The 25063-nt window shown below is 38.9% G+C and overlaps 1 protein-coding gene across 1 annotated transcript in view; it reads left to right on the forward strand.

Annotated features, from left to right (window-relative positions):
- thsd7ba (thrombospondin, type I, domain containing 7Ba) overlaps positions 1-25063 on the forward strand; it is a 163599-nt gene that overhangs the window by 20393 nt on the left and 118143 nt on the right. The window contains exons 2-3 of the mRNA XM_069154704.1: positions 14177-14516; positions 18180-18356. Coding sequence (XP_069010805.1) covers positions 18197-18356 — 160 coding nt within the window. The 5' untranslated portion in view covers positions 14177-14516; positions 18180-18196. The remainder of the gene's footprint in view (positions 1-14176; positions 14517-18179; positions 18357-25063) is intronic.

The following is a 25063-nucleotide window of genomic DNA, read 5'->3' on the forward strand; positions in this document are numbered from 1 at the left end:
GTTGTGGATTTTATTGAATAGAATAATCTGTTATTAATCTAACCACATATGCCCTCTTCCCGCTTTAATAGCATAAAGTTGTATTCTGTGCAGTTAAAGTATCAACTACAGGATTAGATCTTGATACCCCTTATTATAAGGTTACAAGTAGACAAGACCAGAATCGCCCAATAAAAACGGTTACAAAAACAAATTGAAAATCTCTGCAGTTGATATGAACTTTGAGCATCCATTAGCTGAGATCATAGCCACTAATCCGATTTTTTTGTTGCATGTAAAATCGAATTACCCAGATGGTGAAGCGCAGCAGTATTTCTGACTCGCTCTTGTATACTGGGAGAGGCTCGTGGTGTCCAGGTCATGGTTCTCACTCCTTCGTCTCACCGCCCAGTACAGCAGAGTAAATTTGTATCCCCTTGTGCATAGGTGTGTCTGATTGGTGGATCGAGTTTTATATCCCCCTGTCTGTGACTCTCATTGAATTACCACCATGTGGGCCGAGCAGCTGTTCCTTCTGGTCGCAGCGGGCCGCTGTCGTTAATTGAAGCGTAATGGGTTCAACAGCAGGGAAGGTCAGACAGAGCGCTTTGCTGATGCACAGCCCCTGTCTGATCCTATACACAATATACGGAGACACTTTTCATCCCCTCTCCAGTTTTAGAAAGGCTGAAAGTGCTTTTATACATCAATCCGTTAATATCTTTATACATTTGTAAGAATAGATTGTCAGATTTCTTTGTCATCCAGGTTCATTTAAAAGCATTTATACCTCTAGAATTTTCACTGAGCCTTTATTGCCGCAATACATTTCAGTGTTGTCGAATATTTTTTGGTATGGCACTAATTGCATAGTGTCTCTGCCACTGTGTTGTTCCACCGACAGATTCCCCTTTAATGCAGAACATTTGTTCTCAGATCAAGTGATCTGTGATTAAATCTCTTCCAGCCAACCATGGCTATTCCCCAACAATTTTGATTGTTGCCACTTCAATTCCTCACTTGTTGAATCATGTACAAAGTGTTGCCTGATTTGTTTTGATGTACAGTATTGCCTTCCTAATCAACAATAAAATCAGGGTATTTTGTTATTGGTTTAGCGATTTGGCTTTGTTATAATGAAAAATGGTTTAAACCAGGACTAACATGCAACAAAAACCTCTCAAATCAGCTCCAATTAGGGAGGCGCATTTTGGTCACGATACTTAATGCTACATTCATTGGAGGTACTTTATGTGTTTACACATGTAAAGAACATCGATAAATAAATATAAAATACATCACCTGTATTTTGCCTGATCTTTTGTGCTGCTTGTCATTACTCTGAAGACATTCAGCTCAGGCAACAAACAGCATGGGCCATTCATCTGGGTGCTCACATCTCGAAGCGCTATGAATTATCCCCCGAGCTCCACTTATGTTCGGGGATTCACAAAGATTTCATGGATCATTGGCACGAGATCAGAGAGTCAGTTTTATGAACCAGAGAACAACTATGCTGCTGAACATGGTGCTGTTATTGCAGGCATTATTTGGGTTGCTGAAACGGTTTCTGTGTTGTGTCACTGGTGGTAGGAGAATCTCTGTTCAACATCTTCTGTGAAAGATCCTTTGAATTCTGGGGTGTATTGTAAACCAGAAGCTGTGAAAGATTTATGCCATACTTGGGATACTCTAGTCAGAGTTGAATTGGAAATGAAGGTTTTGTATCTTTATATGGATGAGTCCCATGTCATGCTGTGCTTTTAGATTTCTAGGTTTTCATTTCCGAGTCTGATGTAGGAGTACTTTCTGTCCTACTTTTTAACGTTCAGCTTGATTCCTAAGTGAGATTCTTAAATACTTGATCTACATGGCCCAGTTCACAAATATATGTCAGCAGGAGTAACCTTGTCTTTTGCCATTGACCTTCTGGTACATTCACTGAACTAAAAGCCCTTCATCACCTTTTTCTGACTAAAAGTCATGATGAGAACATTTCTATGCTACCTCGCTAAAACGTAAAAGTCAGGTAACGGTAAAAGTCTACTTTTAAATGTATGTCAACGAGCACAGGATCTGCTGAGGATGTGTCTAGCTGACAAATTGTTTTTTTTTTGTCTGAAATATGTTGCATGTGATTGAAATTGCACGGTGGTTAGCATTGTCGCCTCGCAGGAAGAAGGTTCTGGGTTCGGCTGGGGTCTTCTTTGTGTGGAGTTCCCATGTTCTCCCTGTGCCAGCATCGGTTTTCCCCCGGCACTCTGGCTTCCTCCCACCGTTTGAAGACATGCACGTCAGCTTAATTGGTAATTCTAAATTTCCCGTGAATGTGACTGATCATCGGTCGGTGTTAGCCCCGTGTTGGACTGGTGGCCTGTCGAGGGTGTTCCCTGCCTTCGCCCAAAATCAGATGGGATAGGCTCCAGCCCACCGTGACCCAGTTCAGGCTAAAGCAGTTATAGATAATGGATAGATGGAGACATGTGATGCCTAAAGACAAATTTATCTTGTTGCAATTAAAGAACTAGAGCACAGCTGCAAGCGTTAGTGGGGAACACATCCTTTCTGTTCCATCAAAATATCATACCTCAATATTACATTTTGTTAAATATGTCTGTTCCTTTCATTCCTTTGATATTTTAGAACAATATGTAGATCTATATTAGACCCATTTGTGGTAATCAAGTACAAATGTGATGCATAATGTTTTACATAAAGGTTAAGCTGTCGCTGGTGCATAATCACCTCTTGAAACACTTGTCGGATAATGAATGCAAGCAGAAGATGATAAGATGTTTCTATTCTTGTAGCATTTTAATTCCTTGTTAAATCATTCTGGACATACTAACTATGTTGAAATTAAAAAGTAAAGGGCCTTACCCATTACCAATCAAAATGTAATATTTAGATAGAAATAGTTTAGATATTTGCTTTCTTCCAGCATGGTATGAAGAGAAGGCTGTATTTTGCATGTCACACTGAAAACGCTTGATTTTCTCCGACGCTCTGACTTGACAGTGTGGTGGATTAACTGTTTAGGAGAGGAAACCTTTCTTTGTGTGTCTTATTCACTTTGTACAAATCTCTACAGCAAATACAATGAGTGCTATTTTTGTAACAAGAAGTACACGGTGAGAGAAAAAATCCGACTGGCCTTTCTTAGACCGGAATTGGTGTGCCCTTTCCTAAATCCTAATCTCTATCAGGATGAGTGAAGTTGTTTTTTATTTACTCTGACAGGAATATATACTGGTTGCAGCGACCTCCACACGAGCAAAACATAAACCTTATAGAAAATAGTAGCTATCATAGTGTACTGTACACTTTCAGCCACAATATTGTGCTGCATAGTTAAAGGAACATACTGTCTGTATGTTTGATGTTTATTAAAGGGGATCTATTATGCTTTTACGTATATTCTGTCATATATATGTATAATGTTACAAAGTTGAAAATTAATATTAAATGTAGCCAAAGTTTCAAATAATGTGGTAAATGCACATAAAAATAATTATTTGAGAAAACAACTCGGGCTTCGAAATGTGCTGAGATGACATCACCTTGACAGATTTCTTTACATGGTCATCGGTTCCCTGACTCAAAGTCCAGGAACAGGTCCTTCAACCATTCAGTCTGTCTTTAATACCAAAAGCAGTTATGCTCAAGAGAATATATTCAAAGACAAAACCCTGCCAATCTATGTACATGCACATCTCCCACATGTCCACATAACCAGGGGCACATATAGAACAAATATAAATATGGCTTGTGATTGAGAGACTGAATCCACTTTTATGTCACACAATAACCAGGCAATGGGTATAATATTTACCAAAAAGAGACATCCTGCTCTAATCTTTGTTGCTGCGGCTGTTCATGCTGTCCACTCTGATATTCAGAATCGGATTTTGGCTCAAACACGTACAGATGGATTTGAGAAGTTGACATTTCCAATCAAGAACGAGATTTTATGTTGGTTAGTTTGGAGTTTTCTTTTGGAACCTCCACTAATAAGAGGATGACGCAGGTGTCTCAAGTGTTTGTTGCCTCCCCACGGCACGCTTCTTGGAAGTTGGTCAGTCAGAAAACAGTGGGCTTTTATTGAAGGGGGCCTTAAAGAGACGGCTGCTAAACTGATTTGTTTCGAGGTCTCAAAACAAACAACAACTTAGGGGCTGTATAAAGGGCCAATATCAGATCAATAATGATTTTTTTTTTTTGGTACTGTGAAACATAAAAAATAAACTCTAGTGGAGTTATCTTTGCTGTGGTGCTTTCTTTCAGCATGTTCCCTGTTGTAACCCAAGTCTCAGAGGTTTATCCTTTCAAAACACTATCCATCTTTGTTAATTCCAATATAGACAGAAGTCAAATGTTCCATTGTGCCTTCTCATTACACACCAGTGCTAATGTACGCTTTCTTTACTGTATAATTATCTCAACCAGCTGCCAGGTTGACAGTTTTATTTGATGTCATTTTCTTTAAGCTTGATGGAAGTCATCATTTCTTCATGTCAGGCCACGATGGAATTACAGAAATATCTTCTCTGTTACCCACTTTTAAGCTCAGAACAAAAGGCTGACAGCTGCCTGTCAAAAGAAGTGCTTCGTACATTGCAGCTAGTACACGACTGAACACATCTGGAATAGAGACGTTTTCGAGCTCTGTTCCAAAATGTATTTTTCTGTGATGCTCTTTTCTCTCATCAATCTTTATGAAAGGTTTAGACATGACATCATGCTTTTCCGATCATATTAAAAAAAAAAAAAAAAAAAAAAAAAAAAAAAAAAAAATGGGTAGATACTACTTGAGCACTTCTTTATGATCACATACACAATTGCTGTTTTTGCACAAAGTTGCAAGTATCTTCATCTGGTAACGTTGCTTTCGGTGGTCACTTGAAGTATTAATACATAAGCCCCAGTATGTGTTTCATCATGGTAGGTTGGTCAACCCCCTCCTCCCCAACACACTCCTAATAATCACAGTAACAAGTCCTTTTGTTTTTGTCAGTGTGCATTTAGGGTCTAACACAAAGCCAGTATCTGTATTTGTATCTGGTTATGTCATACAAATATTTGTATTCATATTTATATTTGCAGATTGTTGGAAAGAGTCTAAATGATTTTGCTCTCTGCAAAAAAATATTTTCTTGTATCTTTTTATACTCCCTAAGAGCATGCATATCTCAATATTTATCTCCCACAAACTAAACATTTTTTTTTACCAGCAAAATAAATGTGCAGTTGGTTTAGACATAAGGCCTGGAAGGGTGTGATGATCTACGAGAACATACATTGATATTTCAATGAACTTTATTATTTTGTTGTCTATAGGTTATAATGAATGGACTCTTTTTGTTCTTTTTTTTTTCCTACATGTCGCAGCGGACCTGTTGCTGCGCCTGCGCTTGCCACCGCCACTCCGTATGTTGGTATTGTCCAGTATGACATCTATGGTACTATAAAAAAAAACAATCAAGTTTTCAAATCAACTTGGTACCGAAGTATCGATTCTTGTCACCTCTGTTGTGAGAATTCAGAGTAAAAACACGTTGAACAGAACTAGAATACAGATGCCCCAAACTGTTTTGCTTTGTGTACCATTCTTATATTGACAATGCTTTTTGTAGATAAGCCAGGGAGTGATCCTTTTTTTATTTTATTGTATTGTTTTTGTGGGTCTGATAGGGAGTGATGAGGCACAGCATTCATGTAGCTATTATTCAACTTATTTTACTGAATCTTTTTTTTTTTTTTTTGTCTTTGTGGCTTAAAGCAAATGGGACCACTGGCATGTACAGTTGTGTGAGTAGCATAGTACTGAATAGTACCGTTAGACTTTTCTTTTAGCCTCCATTATAGAAAATGCTGCCTCAAGCACTTTCGCGTTGGATTTAGCTATGAAACTGCACACAGCACTTCTCAAAACTGTCACAATGAAAGTTTAGAGAAGAGATGAAGAAAAGAGAAGATTGGATAGATATACAAGGCCGAATCATTGTAACAAACTGTACAAAATCCCCAAAAAAACAAAAACTTTTGTGATCATGAAAAAGCTAATAGAAACAACGAAGTGTGGAGAAGCATTTCGAAAATGTGCAGAGATTTTTCCTTCCTGACACCGTGAACAAAGCTCTGTTAAAAAAGGTTTGAAAGCAACAACTGCAGTTACATGATCACAGTCACGATCCACTTACTCTTGCAAATAAGAATCAGCCATGGTGTATGCTGAAGTGTGCATATGGAGCACTGTAGTCAATCAATTACCAGGGCAACATGAACGATCAGATGTATGATACAATGTTCACAAATTATTGCATATGCTTTTAAAGCCTGCGAGGAGTGAATACATCTCTACTGAACAGTCGGCGGAGACCCTAATTGTAGCTGCCAAAACAGAGTAGGTACTTGTTCTCTTTCATGCTACACCCGACATAAACACGCATAGAGTGAGTGACAAATTGCATTCTCTCATCTCCATTTCCTGCTCATCAGCCTTTTGTGGCACCAACACTTGTGAAAGACATCAGTTATCTTAATGGGAGCTAAAAGCCCGGCTTTTTATTTTCAGTGCACACAGCTGCCTGTCAGATCTGGGTCAGACATTGTTTGTAAAAAAAGCATTTTATTTTTCTTTCCTAGAGTACCTGACAGGTAAAGTGTATACATTATAGCACAACAATGTACTCATCATGGCTCTCCTCGATTTCCTCTGGTTGTATTGAGCCTGTTGTTTGTTCGATAGACAACAAACACATGTATCCTTAAGCAACATTTCATGCAACAATCAAAATGAGGAAACCAGTCAGGGGTAATGTAACGGCTGTCTTGAGACCAGAACCTTTCCCCTCTAGTCACACTCTCAAAGTGAAGTGGATCAATATAGGGTTAAGGTTTAATCCCTGGAACACCCATCAATCAATACAGGAAGTCACCCATCTGAGCGCCTTTCCTAATTCCCAGTAACAGACACTGGGGCAGCCTTTCTCTCATCTTCTCTGCTCCTCCTCTCCATCCATGGCTGCACTTTGATAATCCATACAGCCACAGACTCAGCATCCGGTCTGTCAGGCGATCTTTGTCTATTGTCCTGATCCCTTATCTCCGGGCACACTATTGGGGCCTCCTTAAAGCACAAAGCGCCAACTTGTTTCCACTCACAACCCAAAATGTGAATTTCGACGCAGTGGAGATTACACTCTACCTATTTTACAGGTGTTTGTGTTTGTGTGTGTATGTGTTTGTGTGCGAGTGTGTGTGTGTGTGTGTGTGTGTGTGCACGTGTGTGTGTGTGTTTGTGTTTATGTTTGTGTGTATGTGTTGTCAGTAAAAGTCTGAGTAGTTGTTGGTGCTCATACACCGGTGCTGCAAGTGTTTTTGATGAACATAAGAAATTAGCTGTTGTGAAGGGCTATGCATAACTAACCCCTGATAATGTGTATTTTCAATTAAGTGAAAAACAACCCTCTGTCTTCCAATCCAACCCACAGCTTTGCGTTGATAGTGTCACACACACACACACACACACACACACACACACACACACACACACACACACACTGTCTTTAAGCACTTTGATAAACACAATAGTTCATTGCAAGGTAATTGTCTCATTGTTTCAAATATGTAAATAGCGCAGGGTGCGATAGAAACATAGCTGTGTGTGAGTTATTAGCGCTGCTGGCAGTGTTGATGGGTACAAAAAGGTCAGTGAACATAATGTCCTGACATTTAGAACTTAGAGAGATGGGAAGATAATAATAAGGTTTTATAAAGACTCAAAATACAAAGGTTGTCCCTTTATACAAGAGCTCAATCATTGTCTTAGAATCTCCTTGTAATATGTCGATTTTAATCCTAGTTTATGTTTTCAAGTCCTACTTTATTTTGATTTTAGCATGTCTTGACTGTCTGTCCTTTGGCTTGTGCTGGTTTACTTGTTATAGCCTTGTTGACAGACTTTCTATTTTCAAGTCTTCGCAACCTCTCGACTGCCTTGATCTAAAAATATGCAATACCGCTTTAAAACCAAAATTTTACGCATTTATTATGCAAAGTCTGCTTAGCGGTGGCTTAGGGGAATTAAATCATACAGTAGTTTTCTTTAATATCTGTTTTTGTCAGACTGCAGCACCCATTGAGCGGTGAATGGGTCAGTGTACTGTATTGTTTATCCATCGAAAATAAGTGAAGGCTTTTTGTGAGCTGTTCATATTGATTATTTATTTATTTATTTTTTTAAAAGAACCCTACAATAGGTCACAGCTCTGTATCAAACTAGAATACTACATATTCACTTACCTTCACACAGCATGCGACCACTTATTTTTCCAACATACTGGAACATTTAGAATTATTATTATTATTTTTTTTTACATAACACCAGATTAGCTCTTTTAAAAAGGAGCAGACTTCTCCTTCTCACTACTTATCACAAGAAGCAGGTTTTTAATTTCACCCATGGTTCCTTTCCTCTCTACTTTTTTTCCCCCCTCTGTATAATTTACTTTTTATAGGTTTCTACCATCTCTGGGCATCTCCTGCCGGCTAGCCAGGTGTCAGCTCCTCCTCTACTCCGCCCACACACACACACACACACACACACACACACACACACACACACACACACACACACACACACACACACACACACACACACACACACACACACACACGTGGGTAAATCACACAGCTCCCAGTACATTAACAGTTATTTTCTAGAGGGACACTCGTGGCTTCAGGGTCCAGGTGTCTCTGCAACTGCTGACCCATGTTATCAGCCAGCCTCAGCAACCAGGCCTCCTCAAAATTAATCCTGACGCCGTCACGCTGCTCCTCTTGCTCACACTGATGGCTCCCTTTCTGGGCGACAATCCCCTCTGGATCCGCTGCAGTCGGGACTCAGACACGCTCACCTGCATACCCCCAGTCCCCTGAGATGTGCCTATCAATTGAAAAGGGGAGATAGAGTGACCAGGATTACAGCCAGTGCTGCGTTAATTATAAGCTTTTTTAATGAAGGGGGGGTTATTGGCTGGGAGGCCAGGTGGAACAGCTGCACAAAACAAATCCGATTATCCAGGCATGGTTTGTTTCTCTTTCAAGCTCTCCATCTCTTTTTCTGTCTTTTGTGGAATAATTTCCCAGCTCCGCTTCAGGAAGCAGAGACATTTGTTTTTAGTGTCTGTTTCTGCTCCAAATCCTTTTTTGCTCTATTTTGCACATGCTGTCGCAGCTTCTCGAGGAGGTGTAGTTACTTTATTTTTGCTCAGGATGAACCACCTGAAATGTAACCAATTAAAACTCCCCATACAACACAAGCGATGCCCTTTCACCTACAGTAAAGCAGCTTAATCCCTTTCCATGTTATTTTTTCGGGAGACCTGTCTCATTCTTATCATTTGTTCACAGCAATAAATAGAATAAAGGCTGATTATTGTGCAGCTTTTGTTCTGCTATTATTCTGTGCTAATTTGACATTCTCTGAGATCCTTTTCCGTGTCTTTGATGAAATATTTATGGTGGGAAAAATATTCAGTGAGAATTATCTGGCTAACAACACAATGCTCTGTGGCTTTGTTTTAGGCATCGCATCAATTAGCGTCATTTTTCCTCTAAAGGCCTTTGATTTGCTTTGAACAGGGAAATGTGTGTGTGAGTAAATGGTGTATGAATATCTAGCCATGAAATTTAACACCTTTTATATGCCTAAAGAAGCTTTGATACATGAAGCTATTCTTCTATGTTAAACGTTTTGGTCTGTTAACATTAAAGTACATCAATTTATCTTTTAATGCGTGTCCGTCGCTGAATGACTGTGGATTTGTTTGATAAACATGAGACCAAGGTGCAATCAATCACACTGAGCTTTGATTCTTATTCTGTGTCAGAGGTTTCACTGTGAACAACATGTTGTTGGAGCCTGTATATTAACACAGCTGTGGGCTTCAGCTTTGCCTGGTTTGATTGTTTCTTTCATCACATGTTTAGTACTTACCAAGAAATGTACTGCAGTGGAGATTAACTCAGAATTGGCCTGATATGACTTGAATTAAAAATATACATAAGCATGCTGGGGTAAAGATTTCTTCTCTGTAATAGTGTTTGATGTAACTAATTTGATTAAGACTTTCTGTAGCTTGTCTATGTTTAAACATCATGGCGCCTCATTTTTGCCATTTTGAAATTTACCCTGTCTGATCACATTTGCTTTGTAATTAATCGTTATAGTTCAGCAATCTTCTATAGAAGTACGCGTTCCTTGGCTGACTAATTCAGTGATTCAATTTTCAAGTCAACCCAAAGTTATTTTTTATAAGCATTCACAAACTGAGGAAAAAAAGGAATTCAAGATTAAAAAGGTCTGAAAAACAAAGTAAAACCAATTTGCCAATTTTATAAGAAAAAAAAGAAGAAGATATGCAGCAGTAGATGGATGATATCGTTTAACTGATCTTTGTGTGGTTGAGGCAGGATGGGCATAGCTTACTTAAAATTCGTCCCTGCTGTTATCAATGCTGTGACCCAGTCATCTTGCTTAACTAGCCATACCACTGCACCTACAGCACATGGAGGCAGGGAGAAAGAGCTGTACTATGTGCAATGCCACAGTGATAAACATGCAGCTGATTGAGTTCACAACCCCGGCTTCAGGAGCATCTGGTTGGGCTGCCAGACTGTCCGAGGTGCTGGTAGAGAAGAGATACCTCTCTCTTTCAGAAACTACCACATACAACATCTCAGCTGTCTGGGAAAATTATTTTCAATTTCTAGAAAGCATTGCAAAATATACGGCTTGTTTTAGTGACGTGATTATTGGAAATGCCCAGCAGTTGAGTCTGCGGATACCGCCATGAAGAGTGGGGTTTTTCTCAAGACACATTCAGATAATATGAATGATAATTCATATTTGGATTGAAGTTTTGGCTCCAAATTATTTCTAAATTGCAGTAAAATGTAGGAGAAGGCAACTAGAAATCATTCAACAGATGGTAATGTGAAAGTTCAATATCCACCCACGTGAGCAGAAGATTACAACAACATTATTATTTTACGATCTAAGATATACTGTAACTGTCTTTCAGCAGAATATTTAGGTCTCAATCTCAGTAATAAAGTGAAAGTTGATATTCCCAGAGACTCCCAGAGTGAGGCACGAAGCAGAGGAAGAAATATCACTTTCACTTTGGTGCAGTGTTTAGTCTTTTTTTTTTTTTTGTAATAGTACAGCTTGTCATAATAGCATCTATTCAACATATACATCTTTGCAATGTTATTATTTTGTCAGGTTGTTTTGTGGCATGTTGAAGATGTCTCTAACTTTGTAAACTCGGAAAGGTTTGATAAGAAGAAATACTGTATCTGGCAACCATAACACAAGTGCACTAAGACGGTGAAACACTGGCAGGCTAGACGCACCGCAGAGACGGGGTTTATGGCTAAAGGCACTCTCTGGATGTATATTAAAGAAAACCAATGCAAAAGCTGTGTCATTGTGTGAAGATATAGCTGGGGGACTGGAGAATGTAGTGCCAAGCCGGGTGAGGTAACCAGCTCCTGAGGGGAGTTGAAAAGCATAAAGCAGGTTTAAGGTTGGAGGCGATTGTTGTTACAAGAGAGGATGGCAAACACTTCTGCCTGTAGGCTGAACTCACAGGCAGAAGGTGTTGAGTGGAGGAATCTGTAGAGGCTTCCCCATCCCAGTGTCAATTGGCAAAGGTAACTTGAGTTAATGTAACATATGGGGATAGCCCTGCACAAAAACTGCTTTACGTATTTTAAATAAAATAAATATCCTGATAATTCTTACTGAAATTACCTTTTATTTTTTCAGTAGTGAGAACAAACAACACTTTTTAAAGCTTTGCAATACTTATATATAGATAGATAGCTAGATAGCTAGATAGCTAGCTAGATAGACAGATAGATAGACAGATAGATAGACAGATAGATAGATAGATAGATAGATAGATAGATAGATAGATAGATAGATAGATAGATAGATAGATAGATAGATAGATAGATAGATAGATAGATAGATAGATAGATAGATAGATAGATAGACAGATAGACAGACAGACAGACAGACAGACAGACAGACATACTCTGTTGATCCTGCAAGGGGACATTTTTTCTTTACAGCAGCATGGAAGATACGGCAAAAGCAATACAAAATTACAGAATAAAAATGGAAGTAGTGAAGGTATAAATATAAAAGATGTAAAAATGCACAGTATATACAAATAAAATTGAATATAAAATATAAAAATATAAAATTTCAATGAAATTAAAAACAGTACAATGGTGATGTAGGATGGATTTGGCCATTTGTAGTTATTCTACAGTCTGATTGCAGTGGGAAGGCATGATGTCCTGTCTCAGTCATTGTTGAGACGTATCAATAAATGACAAAAAAATGGCCGCAGAGGTCTTTTTAGGCAAACAACTTATTACAACCCACAGCTATGTTTTTAATTAAAGTGTCTTCTAGCGTTCGTAAAAATTATGATAATCTGGTTTCCTAGATAAATGACGGGTTCAGATGATTCCTATATAATGTGAATTTTTCCTTGTCAGGAGGAGACGGGTTGGATGGACAGGAGGCTACTCATGTCCAACCACAAGTCAGAATAGTTTTTTTTTTTAGATCACGTTAACTGTTGCCATGATTACAAAGATTGTATACTGTTAAGGAAGTAGTAACGTTATCGTAGAACATGGTTGAAGTGATCATTATAACCCAACCAATTGTCTTTCACTGACCTTAAACAAGTGTTTTATGTGCATAAACCTAACCAGGGTCACTAATTTTGGTCATTGAAAAACTCAGCAAACACCAAAAACAGTTGGATTAAGTTTTAGAAGACCATTAATGTCTGTATCAAATCTATAGCTCTTCTTCTAATTTTCAGTCCGGGCCAAAGTGATGGACTGACTGGCCAACAGACTGGGATTACCATCCCTAGAAGAACATCGTTAGCGTGGCAAAAAATTCCACTCCTCTTTAGAATTCCCACATTTATGTTAAGATACTTTAAGAATTATTTTTTAGTATCCACAGAAAAAACAGAATAGTCTGACTTGAATTGCTCTGTATTTCATACACAAGGACAATTACTGCATTATCAACTAGATGCAGGAACAACAGGTAATAACAGTAAGCACCACATGCACCATGGCTGTAATAGGGGAAGCTGAGATTGAATAAAGATTAAATGAATTGTTTGTCCGTACCTGAAACTGAGATCGCAATTGATTTTGCTCCATCCACCAGGGCTACCTTTCCTCCATCCTATTTGTTGGCTTTTATTTAGTTAGTTGCCAGCTGAAGGCGGAGAAGTGCAGCTGCAGAGACGAGCTCATTTGAGCCACAATGGAATGGCGAGGCAAAGCACTTAAAAGCCCTGGGAAATAAGGTCGAGGTCAAAGGGATCTGTGGTTTTCAGGAGCATGACCAGGAAGGTCAATAAGGGAGTGGAGCTTAGAGCCGAGAAAGCAGTTGGAAGTGGATGGGAGACAAAGGCAGGATGTGTTAATACAATCAGAGTTTCCTCTGGATGAGCCTTCAGAAAAGCCTTGGCTAGAGAGTTGACAGGTAATCATTGAATGTCATACGAGAGCAAAAACCCAAGCTTCTGCTCTTAGACTGAACTCTTGTCTTTGGTTTCACTGAATGAATGTGACACAAGGAATGACAAATCATCACTGTAAGCCTTGCAGTTTTATGTAAAATTCACAAACAACAACCAGCCCTCTGCCAATGTGATGCACAAGTGACATTGCCCTTCCCCTCTATAACTGCAGCAAGTCTATAACTGGGGAACATAATAATCCTATTTTATATGCGCAGAAAGTTTCTCTGGGATCTTTGTGCTAAGATGAAGTGTAGAATGAATAAAAGAGAACAGATGAGTGGATTATAAATCACAGAAAAGTAATTCCTCTGGACCAGTATTTGCTGATAGTGTGTAAAATAAAAGGACAATGCCTTCAGGTCGTGCATCTTTATAAAACCTCCATGTGTCATTCAGTGCTTATTGCGGTTTATAGCTGGCTAGCTATCAACAGTACATCCTGTGAAAGAAATATAATCTCACGAATGTCACGGCATGGATTGTCAGATTTTACTCTGTCGCAGTCACATGTTTATATCAGTGCCTCTCTTTTTTTTCCTGTCTGTTTGTGTCCTCCTCAGACACCTTACAGTAGCTCACGCTGACTTGTGCCAACCCAAGACGGAACATCAGTGGGCGGGTGCTTGACAGAGCCAGCGCCAGGGAGATAATACCACTCAGTACTGCTGGAGGTGTGACACAGTCCCAGCCCCGTACACATTGATTCACACAGGATTAATCCACTGCATGATGCTTCAGGCGGAAGGCCCGGTGCTGCTGAGTTACCATCCCTGTCAAACTTAACATCTTCGGAGGCCTCCTCTGCCCTGCTCCTGTCTTCAGTGGAAGGACTTGTGAAAAGCCTCTGCTGCTGTAACTACCAGATCACCCAAAGGGATGACTGGCAGTCATCTTTTTCAGGTACAGTGTTTAATACAAATCAAGCAGCATCAGAAACAGTGGATTTATGTTTTCTTGCAGTTTGGATTGCAGCCAGAAATCAGGCTGCACAACACAAACTACAAACAACAAACTGATTTTTTTTTTTTTTTTTTTTTTTTTTTAAGATACAAATAACTAACATCCAGTGCCAAAATAAAAAAATAAAAAAAATAAAAAAATAGGTTATCATACACAACATCTCTCCCTGTATGTAAAGTTATGAATGAAATGTAGAAATTTTTTTTAACACCCATCTGAAACCCTGACCTCCACCACTTACTTACTTTGTGCACTGCAACTGAGTGTTGACAGTGGACATAAGTTATGTTGAGCGGAGTCATCAGGACTGGACAGAAATCCTGACCCTTCTTCGTACAGTTATTTTCAGCTATTTTTCACTCAGCATTGCCCATTTGTTTTACAGTCATGGTGAAAAGTCAGAGGAAGCTAAACCTTCATTATGAATCTGCTCTGCCACTGAAACCGTGAAGTTGTCTTTGTTACAGCTCTGTCTAGAATCGTACAAATGGTGTCTACAGAATTCAGAAATAAAATGAAAATGGAGAATATTCCTCAATATACAGAAACTGACATATACAACTGTTAAAAACAAGCCTCTGATGAAAGGAGTACACAATTCGGTGTGGTGCTTTGCATTTATGATTCTCTCAGTGCTGTGATGGATGTTTTTGCCAATGAAAACACCTTCAAACATCAGACTGTTTGGATGAGGATGGATTTCTCTTTTTGTATTGCCAAACCCCATCAAAAACAATTACATGCACCACAACGTGGAGAAAAAAACAACCACTTTCAGCTGCATTAACCTGAATACAGTACCTCGGATGCTGTACGCAAAGAAGAGCACAGGGATACACGAAGGAATTTAAGCTGAAAATGTGAATGGAGAGCGAGGTGGCGAGCTACATAATTGTGTGGAAATCCAGGGAAGAAGGTGGCATCTCTGGTAAACAGACTGGGATCAAATGCCTTTGTTTCCAGTCCAGACAGAAAAGGGTGTTTGTCTTATTTAAAGACAGTCTGTAGGATCGCATGGTGATTGTTCAGAGCCTTGGCATACCAAATTAGCTCTTGCCATTCATTTGGAAACATCTAATCAAACATTAATTATTGTGACCACCTGTGAAATGGAAGGCGTTGGAGTGTTGCTCATCTGTTCCCTTATGATAGCTGCAGGGTTTTTACTCTCTGAATCCAGTAAGCGGGCCCCAAACAAGGACCACAGGAGACAGAGAAGCAGATTGCATTCCATCAGATCACGGAGGATCTAATAGGATGCACACCAGTATCCGAGCCACGCTGCTGTTTGCCAGGTTTTCTGCGGCCACCGAGAGCCTGCCGTGATTCCTTTGACCCAGATATATAGCAGCTTAAGAGCTTTTTTTTTTTTTTTTTTTAAAGATTTTCAGGATAGCTTGTATTCCTTCTCTACTGAGAGCCACACACACAGACTGGATGACCCCACGCCTGAGCTGTATGATCTCAATTGCTGCTAAATCTTGCAAACATGTCAGACACAAGGGTATTCTGAAATTTCTGTCTTTGTGTACTTTGAAAAACCATACGGGCAATGCCTTGGGGGTCAAGCTTGTTTTCATGGCTTGTTTCTGTTCATGACCATGTTTTCCAGTCAGTTGTGGCATGTTCTGTCAGCCCATGGAGAGTGCGTGTGCTGCTTTTCCCATGAATAGTCAAATTTGACTGGCTTGAGGTGGGATGTAATAGAAGTGTAGTCAGGTATGGCTTCTGGAGCACTGCAGCCCAAAAGAAAGGCTGGTAATCAGCAACCTGAGGTGTCTAATTGGTGTATGGCTGTATAAGTGCCAGTCTGTTCGCTCATCCAAAGAGAATACATTTTCTGTCCGTCAAAAATCTGAGACGAAGGCTGCTTGGGTAAAAAAAAAAAAAAAAAAAAAAAATGCATACGGTCTGTTCAAAGCTGATAAGTTATTTGAGATAGAGACCGAAGGAGAGAACAGTTAACTCTATCACTACTCTTTGTGCTGACAGAACCACACACGGCAGATTGGTATTGAGGACAGATACAAACAAGTGTTATATGTTGAATTGCCAAACCCCAAATTTGTGTTTGTGCTGAGTTTAAACACCCCTCCAAAGACCAAAAAACACGTTTGACTATAGAATAACTCATCAAAGCAAGAGGAAAATTAGACAGACCATAAAAAAAACTCTGCTTCTGGCAGCCCACTTCTGGGCGACAAGCCATCTCCATCCTTGCATTTCTTTCTCATTAAACAAATTTGGCCCCCACCAAAACACAGCTAAGGCAGCAAAGTCAAAATCAAATTTCCCTGAATGAAATCAAGCAAAAATAATTCAGCCACCGATGCTTTCACAGGCACACCATGTGTGACTAATCTTAAATCTCAAATGCCTGCCGCCTCTCAGTAGTTAATCTGCCATTAGATATTCTCTATGATAGTTAATTATCAGGACAAAATGTAGTAAAACCACTGTTGTTGTGATCTGTAATGCTAAAATAAACATTAAATTAAAAACAGATTTTCATATTGCCACGATGCAGTTCATGGTCACTTTCAGTAGGTTTAAAAGAAATGCTAAAAATGGGAAAAAAAATAAATAATTAAACAACACCATAGAATTGCTCCATCTCCTGGCAGTTAAATTTTGACTTTGAAATTAAATCAACTCCAAAATTGACTCTTAATAAATTCAATACTGGAAGTTTGGATCGCTGACACCAACTTATGAAAATGCATCAGAGTCTCTCAGTTTGCATAAACCTGTTAGCGTTTTCTCTTCTTTTATGTGCAACAACTCCCTCTTCGTCACAGTTTGTGTTAGTTTTAACCCACCTCGTGTTACACTCAGTTTTACTTTTCAAATTCCTTGATTGCAAAATGACCACAAAAAACTTTAGTTCTCTGTCGGATAATAAGTCAATAATAACAAATCCCCCAATACCCAAGAGCTACAGTGCAGCAAAATCTGTTATTAGAAAATGAATCACTGTAACTTCATTCTCTAAAAGCATCAGGTGTTGCAGATTCAATTCCATATTCATTAATTTTGCTGTTGGAGCAACACAATTAGAGGTCTATTGAATCCAGGACTAATCCCAAGCACTCCTAGGACATGAATCACAGTAGCAGGAGATAGGAATAAATGAGCTGCAATAAAAAGGTACTAATACCCTGTATTACTCCAAGCTTAAAGTCTCCCCTTCCTTCAATACTTGTTTCTACTTCTACCTCGGGAGGCTGAGATACTCGAGCCTCTCTGACTAATTATTTTTGTTCTACGGAGAAGCAGGCATAGTATCACACTTGTATGCTGGATTTTATAAAAAAAAAAAAAAAAAATTAATAAAGGATGATTCATCCAACACTATAGCCCATGTGTGTAAGAGTCTGATACACTTTGGAGGAGACACTGAATATTATGCTTCTGGGCTGGAGGTTTCAATGGGACATTTTTTTTATTTTTTACACAGCAGCTTCAGAGTGTCTGAGTGACATTCTCAACTCTGCCCATTTTTTCGAAGAGCTACACACAGTCCATGCTTCTGGTTTCTTGGGGGCAATTTCTCTGACCATATTTATGAGCGAGTTACTGATGAATTTCATTTTTCCCCTACAGGAGTAAGAGAGGAAGCAATGGGCTGGACTATGACTCTAAAAGATGACTTTGGGGTCATTGCCTGGACACGGCAAGCTGGGAACTATCTCAGCCTCTTCCTCCTCTTGTCTCTCTTCTCCATTCCGGTCTATTCAGACATCGTGTTTCCTACAGACCACCATTTCTCATGGAAAGCAGGTAAAACATTTAATAATTCACCTTCGTTAGACCTGCATTAATAAGTTCCCCATTTGACTATGTGAATGCTAATCATCCAGGTCAAATCACTTTGATCTGCGGTGCACTGGTAGGGAGATGTACAATTACAGTTAGTTGCTCTACTTTCAGGATCTATTTTCCCACCAATGAAACGTGAGGATTTAAAAGGACAAATCTCTTTGTTTAAACCTGTTAAGGGTCATAAAGAGGGATGTACTGCATGAGGATGCACACACACACACACACACACACACACACACACACACACACACACACACACACACACACACACGCACACACCAGACACCAGACAGTCATTACTACTGCTCATTACAGGAGAGAAATACTGTACAACTACATTCATTTTCAGGGCAAGCAGTTCTGTGGGGAGAGTAATCCTCGTCTCTGGCTCACACGGGGAGCATAAACCTCGGGCTGCTTTTCGACATCACCAAGCCAGAAGGCCCGTACGCCTGGGTGGTTAGCATAATAATACTTTTTTTTTTCCTGACTGACTATTCATCCACAGTCCCGAAATGACAAGCAGGGCCAGGACTGTCACAATAACAATGTATATGCTGCTTTGACATGACACAGTTAATGAGACATCGGTGCACACTAAATAATCGTGTCCTGGTATGTTGAGCAGATTTATGGTCCCAGTTACATGTGGTGAATGTCTTTCAGTAGACAGCATGTTGCACACATGTATTGTTGTGTCAATGCGGAGTATAAATGTACCGTATAGATTTAGTGTTTTTAACACGTTACAAAAACCTATATTATTTCATGTGGATCCATCTTGTAGTTTGTTTGCAAACATTTTTTTGTATTTGTGAGTGAATCACCTTGGTATAACTGTGGAAAGCTGATGTGAGGCCTCACTCACTTGTAAAGATAATTTTAAGATAATCTAACGATTCCTCCTTTACTCACTGCACAAATTGAATTGAAAATGCATTTGCAAAGCAGCTTGTGGAGGAAAACTTGGCCTTCCCACACAAAAGCCCCACTTGCTGTGCGATTAGCACATTCATTTCTCACTCTGTGGTTGGGTAATGACACTGCCCAAGCGATAAAGAGATTGATTCATTTCACTTGAAAGAGCTTATGTTCAAAAGGGATGTTGCTGGTACACCGAGTGTGTGGGTAAGACACCCTTGCAGAGCCAAGATGGCTTACGAGTTGTTTCTTAACTGGAAAGGCAAATCAATTTGGAAACATGAAAGTAAGTGTCAAACCTAACACGCCTCAACTCTTAATACATAATATGTGTTTGACTGTAGAGAAACTGTAAAGCTGTCACCCTTGGTATCACAAAGCTTTGAAGAAGTAAAAATACAAACTTTAGTGGTACCATACAATGCGGTCACCTGTACAGTAACTTGTGTTTTTGCTGCGAGTACATATTTGGTATAGTTTGATTAAAATGGGTCACATAATGTTAGGTGTCTGTGCAGCAGCACCAGGCTTTATGTCCCAAATTATACATTCATGCCGTCAAATATTGATTTAACTTCCCCAGATCCACTCCTGACATTATGTATTTGAGCACCGACTGTAATTTGGCTGACGAGCAACCCTTTTAATTTTGGAATTGTCAACGCAGGGAAGATCTGCTCTGAATTTGCACAGCCACCCTATTGTGTGTCTGGTGTGTCTATCTAGGCCAACAGCATTGTGAGGGTAAGTCTTTTGTGTGAGCCAGCTCCCAGAGCTGTGGCTAAGCTGTGAGTCTCAGGCTCAAACGGGGAGCTGGAGCCATTTAAGCTTGACCTTCATCACTGTCTTGAAGAACAGAATAGAGCGCTGAAACGCTGCGGCTAATGGGACTACTATTTAACTCTTTAGAGTGACTGTTCAAAGACATTCCCTTTCATAGATCCATACTTGCCCATTTTAACAGTGACTTATAAATGTACCACTAACAGGCAGCACACTGAAAAGCAGTTAGTGATAGGAGTTTGCACCAAGTCAGCCTCTAAGTGTTTTTGCTTTCCAATTAAAAGGAACAGTTTTCTGTTTATTTCTGTTATCATGTGTTCTGTGACGTAAGTGTTATATAGACACTATCTCAAGGTTTCTGTGCAAAAACCTTCACAACACACCAGTGCTGTCAACTGATACAGCTAATTGTAATTCTTATGTCTCTGTTGGTGGTTTGTTTAGTTTGATTATATTAAAACAGTTTTATGACTATATAGTAGTTTGCATATAACTAGTATATGTGTTGGGAAAATCATTTCATAATGTAGTGAAAGCTGGTATACTGTTAAAATTGTGTTTTTGAAATTCAAGGGGACACTGCTTGCTTCATAATTCTCATATCCAAAATAACGCATTTAAATTGGATTTATTTTCACTTCCATGAGCATCTGCTTTTAAACACCACACCATAGTCAGCCAGTGTCAGCTTTAGTCTACTAAAGTAAGTAAGATGTTCTCTCTCAGGTTTTCATTTGACATCTTTAAGGTGAGTGTAATTTTTCTGTAGACGGTCTTGAGAACGTTGGGATTCACCTCTCAGAAGTTATTTATATTTTTTCTACAGTTTAAGAAACAGGAAAAGAACTGCTTTCATGTGGGAGCTCATCCCAGGTGGGGCTGTATGTTGTACATCAAAGCTTCTTTTTTTCAAAAAAAAACAAACAAAAAAAACCCACCTTTATTTAAGTTTTTATTTTTCATTTTTGACTGGGGAATCCAACTAGTTCAGGAAAGTGAGGTCTCTTTATCTCAAGGAAGAAAACTGTGATAACCCAAAATAATTTTAATAATGCACTTGAGACTGTGTACAGTAGCTCGCACTATGATTAAAATCATGTATTTGTATTTGTTTAGCGAGTGTATTTCTTTATTTACAGCCCATATTTCTTCCTGTTTTAGCTACAAAAAAAAACATTATTATTATGTCGTCGCCTGAAGAATTGAATAATTAAGACCTTTACTGTTCATCTAAATTACGTGGGAACCTTCAGCTGTAAAATTCAGCTGAGGGGCAATGATTTTCAAAAGATTGGGAAATCAATAAAGGTTTTCCTTAATGAGAGGACTCAGCTCCTGCCAGATTATTCAAAGAGCTTATGGGACTGAAGCCCCAGGACCCAGCCTTGTACTATAAATCATTTTAAAATGAGTTCAACTTAAAAACATAAGTTTCCCCGCTGCCTTAAAAACTGCGACCTAACTGAACTTCAGCTGAGTTAGTTCCGAGCAGTCTTATTCGTTTTTATAATGTAAAACTAACAGAGTTAAGTTAACTGAACTTGGAGCAGCAAGTCCAATGAAGATTATGAGTCAGCAACTATTTAATCACAATACAGACAGCTTTTCTTTCTATTTCCATGAAGAAATACAGAACAGTGGCAGCTGTTGAAGTCCTTTTGTTCCAGACATAGTACAAGGACTGTTTATATTAAATTGTAAATTCATTTAACTTATCATTGAAAGGCAAAGGACCTGAAGTAAGACAAAATCAAGTTTATAAGTTTGTTGTTGTTGAAACATAAAAAATGACTAAATTAAATTGTAGTTAACAAAACTCCAAAACATATTTCATTTAATTAATGAAACAACATTAGTTGATTCCACTTCATTCCTGTATGGGTTGGAAATCCAAGGGCTTTGTATTCAAACTACAGTTACACCATTCAATACAACGCTGCATATATCGGGTGTTTAACTGTAAGTAAAAAATAAACGAGCTTTGATACAGTCTGGCAACATTTACATTTCATTTCAGGGTCTGAGTTTATTTGCAATTTCACCACACTGTTGCACCATCAAAGCTGAAATCAAACATTGCTGCACTGAGCTTCTGTTGTTTCTAAAAAAAAATAAGCTCAAAGGAGGCAGTGTGCAAAGATCAAGTCTTGGAGGATTTCACTTTTAACCAAACAGCACTGAATAATTTACAGAGGGCTTTTTTGATTCATGGGGACAAAGAAAGAAAAAAAAAATCACATGAGGAAAATGCATTTTGAAGGTGTTAACCTCACTAGATAAACTGTTCCAATTGGACAAGATGAAATTACACTCATTCTAGTGTTCTCTTGCAGGAAAAGCACACCACCCTGGTAGTTTTATAGTCAAATTTATAGCTTGTAAATAGTGTGTTTTATAAAGAGGACAGTAATTGTTACTCACAGGACTGCCAGCAGATGTGTCTCTTTGAAATGCGAGACTCTGAATGAAGCAACAAGGAATAACACAAACAATATATCATATATTTAGGTCTCATGTGGCCAATGCTGTTGGTTTAAAGACCCGTCAGAGAGATGATAAGCTGTAAATGAGAAATGACATGTTCAAAAGAAAACGAGTTATTGTATAAAATCTGCGAATTTGTTTACATGCCCCACCGTAACCTGATTACTTACATAAGATGAATTCAAACTGAGGGTGGCTTATCGAAACAGAGCAAAACCCCCACTGTATGCATGAATCTGAATGTTGCAAAGAGCCGTCGGTTCAACCGAGAACACACACTTATTTAGACTTATATATGTTTAATGTTTTAGTCTGACATTAGATTCCAAAAATATCAGAACAGCCATGATGGATGTTCTTTTTTCCATCTCGCTACACTAGTGTGCAGGTGATAGATTTCCTATGAAGTTTGTCATGTAAATTAGCCACCAAGGATCTTATAAACTGGCCTACAGATGTGTTTTTTTTCTTGGGTTTGGTCTTCTATCCACACTAAGGAGCCATTTCTCATTACTTAAAAATTGAAAATGCCAAACTCACGGTGGACATTAAAAAACATACTACAGACTGACTACAAACAAAGGCCACATGCTAACAAAAACAACATGGTGCTTAATTAAACCTCAAATAACTGTTTGAGGCAAAGACTGGACAGAACCTATCGTCAGAACCTTAGACAGCTTCAGAACGTAGCCGGGAGGGAGGGGTAGAGACATTCAAAGAGACGGACAGACAGAGTTCATTAAGCTACAGCCCTGTCTGAAGGAATATTACAAACACAAATATTACAGAAACTCAACACAGGCCTTTTTCTACCTAATTTGTGATTGCCTGTAAGAATCATTTTGAGAGGCTGCTGAACTCAAAGCTTTGGCAGGAGGGAACTGTTGTAGTCGACACAACACGGACCAGTTGTTAGACAGTCTGACATGATTGCACATAGGCGCACAAAACAACACAAGCAAAACAACTCATGAAAGCAGCCCGTTTGCCATAATGCATAAATATTATGTTACTCGCATTATTGACAGAAGATCAGCTGCACTGACCAGAGCAGAAGGGGTGGTGGTAATTAGATGTTATTTATTTCTCATATAATTCATTGCCGCATTAGTAATGTTGATGTTGTTTATTCGAAAATGTGATGCTGAAGGAGGTCAGGTCTCTTTTGAGAGAGAACCCCCCCCTCCAACCCCCCCCCCCCCCCCCCCCATGCTCCCAGCAATTCAAACAGTAACATTGTAATCCACCGACAGTCGAGCCTGCTGAAGCTGTCCCTATGCTCCCTGAGTCAAGTAACTTCATAACATAATAACTCTATACAATTTTTTGAAAGTTAAAGAGCTGCTTTAAAATGTTATGTTATGCTAAAACATACAATTTATTCTACTACCATTAAATTATAAGTATTATATATTGTAGTGTGCATAACCCTTTTGGTTTGGTTGATTTGTTAATTTATGCTATCGAGTTTCACCTAATTCAATTCAATTCAATTAAATTGTATTTATACAGCGCCAAATCACAACAAAGCTTATTTCATGGCGCTTAACACTTTAAAGTCATTACAGCAGAACGTATTACTTAGAACAGCATTATACAGAGAAACCCAACAATTCAACATTTCGTATGTATTGAAATAACAGTCTCCATTTGTTTTCTTCAAACTACGAAACTGACAAGTCTTTGAAGAGTCCTAACTCTAAAACTGCAACGCAGGTCATTATGTTTCATAAGGGGGACCTGTTGTGCTTTTCTGTATTTTCTGACATCATTTTCTGACATCCGACTTAATAGTAATTTGGACATTAATTTCCTATCGAGCTGAAGTCAGCTGGTATGGATGGATTTGAGAAGTTTCCATTTCTACTCAAGAACAATAAATACTACTTAGTTGATTTACAGTGTCCGTTCGGTATCCCCACACTGGCAAAAGCATGTGGGAGGGGTCACACGCCTTGGGGGCCTTCTCTCGGCAGGTTTCCTGTAAGTTGGCTGATTACAAACCAAGGAGGGTGGCCTTAAATGGAGAGGAGCTAAAGTGGCTGTGTATAGGGCCAGTATAAGAGAAATAAGGATTATTTTAATCTGTGACTCATGAAAAGATAATTTGTTGAAGTCCCAGAATATTAAACAAAAAAGTAAAATGAGCATAAAAAGGCCTCTTAAACAAATTAATGACTTGCGTTAACTCTCAGCACAATTTTAAGTAAAAAAAGTTAAGTGAACTCATGTTTCTAAATTTTCAAAATTAAAAACGGACGTTTTAACAAGCGTTTAAACTGTAATATGTACAGGAAGTTCATGACAAAAGATGAGTTGATTCCACTAAATTCCTGTATGATGTCTCAGTGTCGACACAGATCCTCCTCTTTCATTCAGCTGTTTCATCTGACTTCATCCTCTGTAAAGCCACATATCCAGACAGCTTAATCCTGGAAATGTGCAAGTAGTAACCTTTGATTCAGTGACTGCCA

Source organism: Embiotoca jacksoni, unplaced genomic scaffold, assembly GCF_022577435.1.
Source record: "Embiotoca jacksoni isolate LCO1_2020_lvr unplaced genomic scaffold, fEmbJac1.0.p SCAF_2, whole genome shotgun sequence".
NCBI classification, from domain to species: Eukaryota; Metazoa; Chordata; class Actinopteri; family Embiotocidae; genus Embiotoca; species Embiotoca jacksoni.